At 42.1% G+C, this 13,736-nt stretch overlaps 1 protein-coding gene across 2 annotated transcripts in view; it reads right to left on the bottom strand.

Moving 5' to 3' along the window:
• Positions 1-13,736, bottom strand: part of ATP2A3 (ATPase sarcoplasmic/endoplasmic reticulum Ca2+ transporting 3) — a 179,144-nt gene that overhangs the window by 65,229 nt on the left and 100,179 nt on the right. For both annotated transcript variants that reach the window (XR_014174573.1, XM_081943721.1), the window contains exons 4-8: positions 13,472-13,576; positions 10,721-10,859; positions 7,421-7,501; positions 6,023-6,108; positions 2,892-3,356 (exon numbers count right to left, since the gene is read on the bottom strand). Coding sequence is in view for 1 of the 2 variants with exons in the window: in XM_081943721.1 (XP_081799847.1) it covers positions 2,892-3,356; positions 6,023-6,108; positions 7,421-7,501; positions 10,721-10,859; positions 13,472-13,576 (876 nt within the window). In the remaining variant the exon portion in view is untranslated. The remainder of the gene's footprint in view (positions 1-2,891; positions 3,357-6,022; positions 6,109-7,420; positions 7,502-10,720; positions 10,860-13,471; positions 13,577-13,736) is intronic.

The following is a 13,736-nucleotide window of genomic DNA, read 5'->3' as shown; positions in this document are numbered from 1 at the left end:
GCAAAATGGAAGCTAGCCTTCCCAGAGCATGCACAGCGATTGTCTGGCTGGCTGGTTCACCTTTCTTCCTGGAGTCACAACATCAGGAGCCTTTGATAGTTTTACAATTCATTCTTGAGAACTGCCACACAGCGATGGATAAATGGGCTGGGCTGGGCTGCACGTTGTTCTACACCATATTATAGTTTGTTCTGCTTGGAGGTTTAGAGATTTGCGAACCAGATGAGAACCCATGATTCATAAAACCATGGTTACACAGACCCTAATTTAGAGAGCAATGCAAAATATATACATTTAGTATCCGGCAATGTGAGAGGTGGTTTTCTAGGATAATGGATGGATAACAGGTACAGACCAAGAGTGCCTCTGATAGTGCATACAATTTGCCTTTCAGTGAACTTAGCCAGACCCTGAGACCTTTAAGTGAGAAGAATTTTGAGGGCTGTTTGTGAGAATATGTAACATAGATGGAAGGGACAGAGATGTAGGTCATCTGGTCCAACCCCCTGCCCAAGCAGGGGAACCTACACCATCCCCAACAAATGGCAATCCAATCTCCCCTTGAAAACCTCCACTGATGAAGCTCCCACAACTTCCGAAGGCAACTTCTGTTCCATTGGTTGATTGTGCTCACTGTCAGGAAATTTCTCCTTATTTCTAGGTTGAATCTCTCCTTGGTCAGTTTCCATCCATTGTTCCTTGTCTGGCCTTCGGGTGCTTTGGAAAATAGCTTGACCCCTTCCTCTCCGTGGCAGCCCCTCAAATATTGGAACACTGCTATCATGTCTCCCCTGGTCCTTCTCTTCACTAGACTAGCCATGCCCAGTTCCTGTAACTGTTCTTCATATGTTTTAGTCTCCAGTCCCCTAATCAGAGGTGGTATTCAGCCAGTTCTGACAGGTTCTAAATAACTGGTAGCAGAAATTTTGAGAGAGGGGAGGGAATGAGGATTTTGCAATATCCTTCCCCTGCCATGCCCACAAAGCCACATCCACAGAACCAGTAGTAAAAAAAATTGAATCCCACCCCTAATCATCCTCGCTGCTCTTCTCTGCACTTTTTCTAGAGTCTCAACATCTTTTTTATACGTAATACATAGGCACTTCCATTTGCCACACATTAGCTACCAGGGACACACAGGTGATGTAAGTAGCTCTAAGATCTGCACTTTCATTCTCCTCTTGCCAAACACATGTGAAGGTTCTTTTTTATTGGCTAGCATTCAGAGTTACACTATGTGTACCCAAACTAGAAACTTTTAAGTTGGGAATATGGAACTTAACAGCAAACACCCAATTAACTTGTTTTCCTTTACACTCTATAAAAACAATGCACTTGATCACAGTTGGACACAGTTCAAGACACAACGTTGAATCCTTTTAGACTTAGGTGTAAAATTCAGCATTTCAATTTAAAATTCCTGGCCAGCTTGGAAGGAAAGAGAGAAAAATATAAACACATATGTTTAATGAATGCAAGTAGATTATCTATTACATGGCAAAAATGATCATCTCAATCAGCAAAAAGCTGCTTCCAAACCTAACTTATGAATCCAAAACTATCTCCCAAATCTTAAAGCTCTTTTTGACTTTTCTCCTTCTTTTCATCTTAGTTGGTTCTTTATAAAAATTCCAAAGTTCTAAAATCTGGTGGCTGAGAAGCCTTCTCTTTTTGTTTTCTTCCCCATTCTTTTTCCTTGTGTATATAAGACACAAGAACAAGGACAGTATTGTTTGATATTGAAATATAAGCTGTTCCTGGAGCATTTGGGGATCAATAGTGGAACTAAAGTTTCCAAATAAATCCATTTAATAAGTCTTTCTTTCTCCTGGATGGGAAGGATTTAAACTCCTTAGTGGGAGTTTGGACCAAAGACCCAACTGCCCCTTTCCAATTCTGTAATACTGTTGTGATATCAGCGAGCTAGTTTTGTGTAGTGGTTAAAGAAATCAGGAGATTGCAAGTTTTAGTCCTGTTTTAGGCATGAAAAACCAGCTGAGTGACTTTGGCCAGTCACTCTCTCTTCAGCCCAACTCACCTGACAGGGTTATTGTGGGGAAAATAGGAGAGGAAGGAGTATTATATATGTTCACCGCCTTGGGTTATAAAGTTGGAATAAAAATCTGATAAATAAATAAATGCTATGGACATAGGGCTTATCTTCCTCTATCCCAATAATTCAAGCATTGTTGTGGTGGTACAGCTCTTCTATTGGGGCTATGCTACCTCCCTTTTTACATCTGTTTTATAAATGTGGATGTTCAGAAAGGTTGCTGTAGAAAACCTAGTTGGTTACTCCAACTCCTTGGTTTTGATGGCAAAGCACACGAACAAATAAAGAGCAAGTAAAAGCGACAACTTCAAATAATTAAGCGTTTTAACCAAACTAAAAGCCTTGCAACTGTCAGGCTGCAGCCATCTTTCCTCTTGGATCTTTGGCCTGCCACACTTTCTATTATTCTACTATGCATTTTCTATTGTGGGAAAACAGGAGGGGGGATTGTAAGGAGTTAGATGCTACGTAGCCATAACAAAATTCTTTCTAGAAAGCCAAGGTCATCCTTTGTCTCTGCACCTGACCAGAATTGGATGGGTGGAACTGCCAGCATGGCAGTGGGAGATTGGACCGTGTGATGGACTTGTGGGTGTGGGGACAAGACCTTGAACTTTTAACTGGGTGGGGAAAACCGGGAAGCTTTCAGATTCGGGTTTTCCCAGATGTGCCAACATGGCTCTCTTTAATAAAATTGGAACTTTGAGCAATACTTTGCCTTGGACTCTGATTTACTTTTGGATGCTATTTGGAACGCTGACAGCAGCAAACTGAGAATGCAGAAATTAATTTGGCACTGATGTCTACTATCCCACACAACTCGATGCTCAGCACTCACCCTGCAGACGGACATCTGGTTGGTCGTCAGGGTGCCTGTCTTGTCAGAGCAAATGACTGAAGTGCATCCCAGGGTCTCCACAGAGGGGAGGCTCCTGACAATGGCATTCTTTTTGGCCATCCGGCGGGTGCCCAATGCCAGGCAAGTGGTGATAACTGCAGGAAGTCCTTCAGGGATGGCAGCCACTGCCAAAGCCACGGCAATCTTGAAATAGTAAATGGCACCACGAAACCAGGAGCCGCCATGCACGGGGTCGCTGAAGTGGCTGATGTTGATGATCCAGACTGCAATGCAGACAAGGGTGATGACCTTGGACAGCTGCTGGCTGAACTCATCCAGCTTCTGCTGCAGAGGGGTCTTCTCGGGCTCTGTGGCCACCATCTGATTCCTGATTTTCCCAATCTCTGTGTACACTCCAGTGGCAATGACAACACCAACAGCTTTGCCTGCAGCGATGTTGGTTCCCTTATGAAGAGAAAAGATATATTTTTTATTATTTTATTATTATTAGAAAATTTATATCGCCTCCTATTTGCACATGGTGATTCAAAGCGGCTTAAAGGTAAAGGCTCCCCTCGCACATATGTGCTAGTCGTTCCCGACTCTAGGGGGCAGTGCTTATCCCCTGCCCCTCATCCCAGTGACAACACATCACACTAGCCATGGGCTCCATCTTGCTCTGGGTTCCCTAGGCCCGCTGGCAGAACCAGGTCTTCAGCGCCTTCCAGAAGAGTGTTACAATGGGGACCATTCTAATCTCTGGGAGAATAATGTTCCAGAGAGAGGGAGCCACCACGGAGAAGGCCCTTCTTCTGAGTCCCACTAGGTGTATCTCCATAGGGGACGGGACCCCCAACATTCCTTGTCTCCCTGATTTAGTGGGTCGGGTAGATGTGGCGGTCAAGAGACGGTCCCTCAGATAACCTTTTAGATTAAGTTTTCTCATTGAGGCCTAAATTCAGCTTCTGAACAACACCTTTGACAGACCAGGGCTGCCTATGGCCCAACAGTGGCTTTTGAGGGTTTCACACAAAAATAGATGGGGGGGGGGAGAAAACAGGTAAACCGTTTCATTTTCATGAATATTTCATCACAATGAACATTGTTAGTGCAATAACTCTCAAGGAGACTTCTTAGAATATGGTAACAACTTTTAGGGATCTCTGGATATTGGACTGTCATGAAGACATGGATGAACATTAGTAAAAACTACATCTTGTATGTACAGTATTGCAAGAAATAGAATTCTTAAAAGACAGTTGGCCATTTTTAAATGAACAACAATGGAATTCCGGATTTATATCCATTCAGCTCTCAAACTCTTCATATTTTCTTGCAGGTCTAATCTCTCAGAAGAATTGCTTTCCCTCTTCTCTCAAGGCTTCATTTTATCCACTGATGAGAGACACTTGTTTATATTTTCTACCATTTTCCCATTGAAGAGATTACCCCAATTTCAGTTGAGCCCTAATACTGGCCCCCACATTTCAACTTTTCAGAAGTTACAGGTGACTCTCTGGTCCAGTTTGGGTCCCCTGATATAATGTCCAAAAGTACATGTAAGCACAAAGATTGGACTACCAGAATGTTGACCATAGGGCTATATGTAATCCTTAGATTAACTTCATAATCTATCTACAAAACGGTTCAGACCTTCTATGCAGCTGGCTGCACAAGAGGAAAACGGTAACAGGAGGAGAAAATAAAGGACAGCACCAGAGAGAAAATGGGTTACTTACCTCCCCGTTTGTTTGTGTATGGCAGGGGTGTCCAAACTTGGGAACTTTAAGACTTGTGGACTTTAACTCCCAGAATTCTGGGAGTTGAAGTCCACAAGTCTTAAAGTTCCCAAGTTTGGACACCCCTGGTGTATGGGTTACATATCTAAATTTCATCTCAGTTCTTTTTTGGTCTGTGACATCACCCATTGCTGCCTTCAATTTTGCCCACTCTCCTGTTGCCAGGGCAAGGCAATTCTCAGCATTAAAAAGATTGGCTGGCCTTCATGTACAGGTAGTCCTCAACTTACAACTATAATGGGAGTCAGCCCATTATGGTTTTAAGTGATGACAGTCATAAAGTGGGTTACCCACATGACCGATCTGATTTTGTGACCTTGTTGATGGCACTTGTTAAAGCAAATCAATTTGGTTGCGAAGTAACTCCATCACCATTAAGCAAATGCTGCAGTCATTAACCAAACCCATTGTGGTGTTCGGTTTTTCAACAAAAATGTCATAAATTGCAGTCATGTGACCACAGGATGCTGCAAGGAGTCATAAATATAGACAGTTACCAGTAAACGAAATGCAGTCATGTGCCTGCATGCGGGGGTGAGGGTGGGGGTGGAGGAAGTTAGAAATTTGGAACTGGTTCATAAATACTTCTTCGGAGGTCCATTGTAACTTGTAGGGACACGGCGGCTCAGTGGCTAAGATGCTGAACTTGTCGATCAGAAGGGTCAGCAGTTCGAATCCTTAGTGCCGCATAACAGAGTGAGCTCCCGTTACTTGTCCCAGCTTCTGCCAACCTAGCAGTTCGAAAGCATGTAAAAATGCAAGTAGAAAAATAGGAACCACTTTTGGTGGGAAGGTAACAGCCTTCCATGTGCTCTTAGTCATTAGCGTTTAGTCATACAGGCCACATGACCACGGAGATGTCTTTGGACAGCGCTGGTTCTTCGGCTTTGAAACGGAGATAAGCACCGCCCCTAGAGTCAGGAACGACTAGCACATATGTGCGAGGGGAACCTTTACCTTTACATTTACTGTAACTTCAAGTTGAGAACTACCTGTACTAATTGAACGAGAAGGAACAGTCCAAAGAATTTGCTACACACTAGAAGGCATTTGCAGGGAAGAGGGAGGGAGGTGTTATTTCTCCAAAAATAAACGTCCAACAAAAATATGTAGAACATCAGATAGAAATTATTCTTGGCTGTGCTGCTTTTTTACTGGGTTGCATTCAAAAAACAGTGACTCCTATTTACCTATTTATAGCCTCACATAATAAAATCTACTTAGGTTTCTACCATTTGTCAATCACACATGGTGATTCCCCACGGACATGTGGAAAGAGAAGCTTCATGCCAAAAGCAAGGCAGGCTTATAAGGTGAGCTGAGGACACTTACAGAAAAAAGCATGTTCTTTTTATCTTGGTTCACAGCCCTTGGGTCTGGGATTGGATCAGTATGTTTAATGATGGAGACAGATTCGCCTGCAGAAAAAAAGAGAATATTGAAATTCAGTTTTCCTTCAAAAGTTAAGAATGACTTGTCTAATAAGACGTTTCAAGCTTTGGAATGAACTTGAGTCACAAATCACACATATAACCAAGAATGCAATCCAATGCTGAGATAAGAGGCAGGACAAGACTAGGAAATCAAGGACAAAGTTTTCCTCATTTTTACTGCTTATTAGGATAAAGTATCTAGTGTTCACCAGATGCTTTGACCATAAATTCCACCTGCACCAACAAGCATGCCACCCGTCGCAACTGGTACACTGCGATGGGGCCCGGCATCCACCTCAGGCATGCGCGCTGCGCACACATGTCCACACCACTGCCCTGAGACGCTTCAGCTGCTCGGCGGAGGTCGCACAGGCGCTATACACTGTGTGTGTGTGTGTGTGTGTGCAAATGGTCAGATTGGCTTAAAAACATGTAAGGAACGCTGGCAGGCAGGTGGGCGCACCGAAACACCATTGCGTTACGGTGGCTGCTGCTCCCAGCTGCCACCTGTACACCCGTACTGGGGCGTACCGCCCGGAACCCATCACTGACCTGGAGGCCCCAAATAGGCCTATCTAACTTTAGAACTCAAACTCAGTCATTGAGACCAGAGCCTTCAGACTCATGCCAGAACCCATCTGCAAGGAACCTTTCTCTTACCAGAATGTGAGAGACACATTCTGGTGAGAGAGACATTCCCTGAGGATGTGCTCCAGCACAAGTCCAAAATCACTGACCCAGACTGGATCCTACAACATTATCCAGGGACATGTATATTTGCCTTCATTCTTACTTTAACCTGTGGAAAAGCATCCCATGCAAATGATGATGACATTGTTAGGATTTTACTGCTTTCATTTTAACCTTTATTTAGGGCAGGGGTGTCAAACTCAAGCAGGTGCTTAGATCTGGCCCCGGGGCTGCTCTGGAAACAGTGAAGGACCAGGCCATGGTGCCTCTGCCAGTGAAAACAAAGCTCCAGAGGGCCACGTGTGGCCCTCCCGAGATCCGTTTTTTGCTGGCAGAGGATTGCAGGAGGCTGTTGTGGCCTAAAACGGAGCTTGGGAGCCCATTTTCGCTGGCAGAGTGCTTGGGCTGAGACAGGCGCCCCCAACACAAGTAACATTGAGCTGGCCATGTCCCACCTGGCCACAGCCACCCGTCCTCCTGAGGTCAAACACAACCCTGATGCATACCTCAGTGAAATCGAGCATGACACCCTTGATTTAGGACTTTCCATATTTCACTTCTACTTATGTTCAGAAATACTTTCCCCCATGTGGAATAGAATGCCTACCTGTAAGAATGGATTGATCTACCCTCAGTGTTGTGGACTTGATCTCAATGATTCGGATGTCAGCAGGCACTTTGTCACCAACTAAAAGATGGAAAATAATGAGAGAGTTTGCTATTAAAAAGGATGCGTGTGTGAAATCCAGCTTCGGTCATCTACAAAATAACGAGAGATTTACAAAGCAAAGTGTAATAGGTATTTGCAATGCTTTGAATTTGATTCCAAAAAGATGTTTCAGAGAATGTGGAGATGTGACATCTTTTTACAACTCTTCTGTAAGTTATCATTTGCTCCTTTTCCCAGGAAATAGCAACCACTGCAATCCCAATAAATGATGCAGCTGCTTTCAAGAGCTGCAGACAGGTGCTATATCACACTCCCAAGCAGTCCAATGTTTGCTGCAAAACGGAGCATTTATCTTCCAACAGGTTTGTTTTCCTTAAAGATAAATATGTGGACAATGGAAATTCGGATTAGGAACAGATCTCATTGCATACCATGTAGAATGGCATTTCTTTTCTAGATCAAAATTTCTGCAGTCATTTTAAATATTTTTTGTCAAAAATAGCACTACAAACTATTTCCATATTCATTCAAAATTGTCCATTTTTTCTAAGAGAGAGGCAATATTTTTCATTACTTTGTGATAGGATAGTATTGGCCATATATTAGTTCTTTTTTCTAAAGTCTTTGACTTTTTTTTTTACCATTGCCACAAATGTTGGCAACAGCCTTGCAAGATTCTAGATTCTTCCTTCTTGGCACTGGAAGTAGAAAATGGTGATTTCACAAACTCTGACAGAACTATTCTCAGAAAATTCTAATGTGAAGTGAGAAAGAAAAGATCACAGACATTTATTTATTTTTTGCAGGGAAAATGGTATTCTGGAAAAGTTTAGCTCACTTCTCATTCAAATAATGTTTTGCTTTTTTTTATTTTAACTGAGGTATCCACACACCTCACATCCTGTGACAGAATATTATCCAGATTTCAAAGAGGGGGGGGATGAATTCCAGAGGGGCAAGAGACAACACTGTTTCTGTGACTGAAAGATGATTCCTCCCTAATAATTTCCAGAATATATGTTTTATGGGGCAGTGGTTTTTGATTGGTAAGATTCTGTCTATAGGAGAGGAATAATAATTTTTTAAAAACCGTTTAGAAGAATTACAATGTGTTCTTGGATTTTGCAGCCTGATATCTCCCCCAAAATAAAAAATAAAGACCACTGAAATCTTAAACAGATCTCTAATGAGAATACTGAAATCTACTGAGATCAGACAAGATAATGTCAAAATCTCATTTATTCTCACTGAAACCAGCTCTTTATTTGGGTACCCAGGATATTATATAAAATGAGTCTTTTTCTCTCCCCCTATCCCCCTCCTCATTTTTTATTTTCCAGACTTGGGCCTGAGAAAGTTCAGGGGTTGCCACAAAGAAGAGGGAGTCAAACTATTCTTTGTAAGTAAGGTTCTACATTTAGGCAAGAAAAACAGGTACAGTATAGGTGGTACCTTGCTCAATAGAAGTAATTATGAGAGGGATCTTGGAGTCCTAGTGGACAACCATTTAAATATGAGTCAGCTGTGTGTAGCAGCTGCCAAAAAAGCCAACACAGTTCTAGGCTGCATCAACAGAGGGATAGAGTCAAGATCACGTGAATTATTAATACCACTTTATAATGCCTTGGTAAGGCCACACTTGGAATACTACATCCAGTTTTGGTCACCACAATGTAAAAAAGGTATGGAGACTCTAGAATAGAGTGCAGAGAAGAGCAACAAAGATGATTAGGGGACTGGAGACTAAAACATATGAGGAACGGTTGCAGGAACTGGGTATGTCTAGTTTAATGAAAAGAAGGACTAGGGGAGACATGATAGCAGTGTTCCAATATCTCAGGGGTTGCCACAAAAAAGAAGGAGTCAAACTATTCTCCAAAGCACCTGAGGGTAGAACAAGAAGCAATGGGTGGGAACTAATCAAGGAGAGAAGCAGCTTAGAACTGAGGAGACATTTCCTGACAGAACAATTAATCAGTGGAACAGCTTGCCTCCAGAAGTTGTGAATGCCCCAACACTGGAAGTCTTTAAGAAGATGTTGGATAGCTATTTGTCTGAAATAGTATAGTTTCCTGCCTAGGGAGGGGTTGGACTAGAAGACCTCCAAGGTCCCTTCCAACTCTGCTATTGTGCTGTATTGTATTGTAAGTTACTAGCTTCGGTTTAAGTGTTATTTATTACTATACATATTCAACCTTTGTCTGAATAATACTGTATCTTAGGTATGATACATACCTAAACAATGTAGGCATTGCAAGAATAATGACATATTTTTGCCTCCACCCCTCTTTTTTTCTTTTTCTTTTATATTCCAAATTCTTTAAAACAAATAAATGTCATATCCTTTATAGAACACACAAACAATACAATATTAATAAATAATCTTCGTCATTAACTTCTCCAACACTTCCTGGTTTATATTTTTATAAGTTTCAGTTTTGGGAATGGTTCTTTTGATTATTCTTTTAGTTTGCCAACTACTTTGAGAGATCCTTTCTCAATAAGATGATGAAGCCCATACAGGAAACAAAAACTAGAACAAAAAAAAATCATGGCAACTTTTTAAACAACTACAAATTTATTTGTTATAACATGGATGCAGGGCTGGGCTTCAAAATTATTAGCAAGGGCATCTCTGCCCAGTTGTTGGGTGGGTGTGCCCTAGGCAGCCTCGTGAACCATGGGGGGGTGGGCGTTTTTGCGCTCCCCGGGCTCCGGAGGCTTTCTTCCACGCTCTGGGAGGGCGAAAACAGCCTCCCCAGGCTCTCTTCCCAAACTTCAGGTAGGCCTGTTTTTTGCCCTTCCTGAGCCTTTGCACATTCCCTGCACCTACCTGGATCCAAGACGGGCCGCGTGGGAACTGCTGGGAGGAGCGAGTTGGGCATGACCAGCCATGAGTGGGATTTGAGGGTCCTCCGAACTGCACAGAATCTTAGACAGAGGTTTTCCTGAACCCCTGCGAACCCCCAGCAGCCCCTCCCTGTGTGGATGCAAGGTGCCATCTATGCCATCCAAGATGCTGTAAGAAGATTTGTTATGTTTGCTGCCGCAGACTAGCATGGGTAAACTTCTTAAAAGTTCCCAATAACTAATAAAACTTTATTACAGCACAAGTAAAGTACAGCGGCTGACATTTGAAGGCAAATACGCAGAAGGCCTATTTCGTGTGGATCTTATGATCTTAAGAACATAGGTCAACATTAGACACACAAGGGAAGCCAACGGCTGAGATTGTACCTGCTACCTCCACAATATCGCCTGGGACAATGTCTCGGGCTCGGATCCGCTGCACTCCATTCCTGTCTGCTCTGATCACCTTCCCCATTTCTGGTTCATATTCTTTTAGGGCCTCAATTGCACTCTCAGCATTCCTCTCCTGCAAAAAAAAAAAAAAAAAGACAGCTTTTTGAAACTGGAACTTTTCCAACTTAGAAGTCCTCTGAACAATCTGCCTGTCTCAGGGGAAAACGTTTTTCCGCTTGAAATTAAAATAAAAGAACTACCCCATCCAGATACAGACGGTATCTACCACACGCAGGGCCTTTCCGGTGACTGCCCAGGAGCGCTGCTGCATATTTTGTTTTGAACCCCCATGTACTAGTATCGGGATGCTATTCTGCAAATAGAAAATATCCACTTGGCTTGTTGGATTGTTGAACCAGGTTCTTTCTGTTCTGGTTGCATTGTTTCCTATTGGATTATTTTGATAATTCTTTTATTTCTTTCAAATGACTATTTTGGAAACATTAGCATATGTGCACTTGGAACGAATTTGTCCTCAATTGCCTTCTTTAAAAAGTTGCCCCAGCTATTTTTGTAACCTCATTTACTTTCGAAAATATATTTCCAGCCAATGTCAATTTGGCATGTGTTCAATAAAAATTGCATTCTCTTCTATGCTTGCATCAATTTATGAGGAGAGGCAATGGTATGCAAGGCTAGAGCTGAAAACTATCTTTATTTTAAAATTAACTCCCCTAAGTTAAACTACTTGGATTAATATCTAGACCAACGTTTATTTTTCAGACTGCAACATCCAAAACAGTACAGGGCATCTCTTAGCTTAAATATTATACACAAACTATGCAAAGGAAACGGCCATAAAGATAAATACAAATCTGTATGCATGTCTTTTAAAAATGCAGAATTATGCAGGAACTGAATGGAAAAGATGAATGATTTATTTGAAGGTCATAGAGAGGACGGGGTCAAACTATTCTCCCAAGCACCTGAGGGCAGGACAAGAAGCAACAAATAGAAATTTATTAAGGAGAAATCCAACTTAGAACTGAGGAAAAATGTCTTGTCAGCAAGAACAATTAATCAGTGGAATGGCTTGTCTTCAGAAATTGTGGGTGCTCCATTACTGGAGGTTTTTAAGAAGAGATTGGATAGCCATTTGTCCGGAATGATAGGGTCTCCTGCCTGAGCAAGGGGTTAGAAGATCTCCAAGGTCCCTCCCAACTCTGTTATTCTATATTCCATTATGTAATCTGTTATAGATAAAGGTAAAGGTTCCCCTTGTACATATGTGTTAGTCATTCCTGACTCTAGGGGATAGTGCTCATCTCTGTTTCAAAGCCAAAAAGCCAGTGCTGTCCAAAGATGTTTCCGTGGTCATGTGGCCAGCATAACTAAATGCCGAAGGTGCACAGAACGCTGCTACCTTCCCACCAAAGGTGGTCCCTATTTTTCTACTTGCATTTTTACATGCTTTCGAACTGCTAGGTTGGCAGAAGCTGGGACAAGTAGCAGGAGCTCACCCCCTTACACAGAGCTAGGGATTTGAACTGCTGAACTGCCGACCTTTCTAATCGACAAGCTCAATGTCTTAGCCACTGAGCCACCACGTCCCTCTGTTATAGGTATGAAGCTACAAAGGACAGGAGGCAAACAGATTGACCCCCATCAACTGATAAATGGAAGGCTCCACTAAATATTGTATTTTATAAAAGGAAGTTAACCTTACATTTAATACAACCCTCCCCAATAGAAGGAATAATTAGGAAAAAATCATTTGGACTAAAAGTTCTATAAAACAGTCCACCTTTTTCCTTTTGTCAACATATGGTTCCCACCTCCAGATGACACCTGGAGATTTCTCCCCTCAAATAAACATGTCCAGGCAATACACCTTAATCAGTGGAAACTACAGGAACCAGGGGGAGAATGCATTGCACCATTGTGATGCAAATCCCACCCTTTTTCCTAATGAAAGTAACATCCCATAGCGTGAAAATTGTATGAAGCATGATGCTACTCCCATTGTTCTAATAAAAGCAAAAGCTTCTAGGGATACCCAGAAGTCACATAACTGAATTATTAATTCCGGATTAAAATTAATTGCCCATAAAATAAAGAATTTCCTTGATGAAATTAAGTGATTCTCATCTATATGTATGGATCATATACTTGCATAAATGGAAACAACTCACATGTGTACACACTTCAGCAGAAATAGAAAGTAGGAGGAGGAGGAACTATGGACATGGTGTAAGTAAAAGGAGTAGAGGGAAGGGAAAGGAAAGGAAGGGAAGGGAAGAGAGGAGAGGAGAGGAGAGGAGAGAAGAGAAGAGAAGATAATCATCTGGATGGCGGTTAAGAGAGGGGAAAATAAAAGAAAATCAAACAATCTTGTTTAATCATTATAAAAAATCTCTAAGAGGGAAACTGGCCAATTTTCAAAGGAATCCATAGTTTCCGTCAGATATCTTTAGCCGTTCCCACCAATTGACTGTTAATTTCTTTTGAAAAACAACTTCTGTGATAAATACCTCCAATTCACAGAAAATGGGAGGTGAGGGAGATTTTTCTCCTCCTTTTGGCAGATACTATTGGAAAAAAATATGTGAAACTGACAGAGACTGGATTCAGACTTGCAATTATATCAAATAAGTCCTAAAACTGATGTGAATTGGCTACAACTTGTTTCCTCCCTCCCATCTGAAGACACATCAAAGCAGGTAGGTGACCAGCCCGTTAACATACCTGCCAGACTCCTACCACGGCATTAGCTATGAGGATCATAATAATCACAACAGGCTCCACAAAGGCTGTGGTGGTTTCTTCTCCTTCCTCAAACCAGGCCAGGATCTGCAAAGGGAAGGAGAAGGAAGGAAGAGACGAGGAGGGGACATTTAGACAACCATCTCAAAAAACAAACAAGACGAAAGGCAGCCATGGTTGAGGCCTTCGTCCCATCCAAAGGGAGAACTGACCAAAACAAATTTCAGATTTTTTTTTAAAGAGAAAT

This window comes from Natrix helvetica (genome assembly GCF_964273705.1).
Source record: "Natrix helvetica genome assembly, chromosome: 2".
Lineage (NCBI taxonomy): Eukaryota > Metazoa > Chordata > Lepidosauria > Squamata > Natricidae > Natrix > Natrix helvetica.
This window is presented reverse-complemented; position numbering and strand designations above follow the sequence as displayed.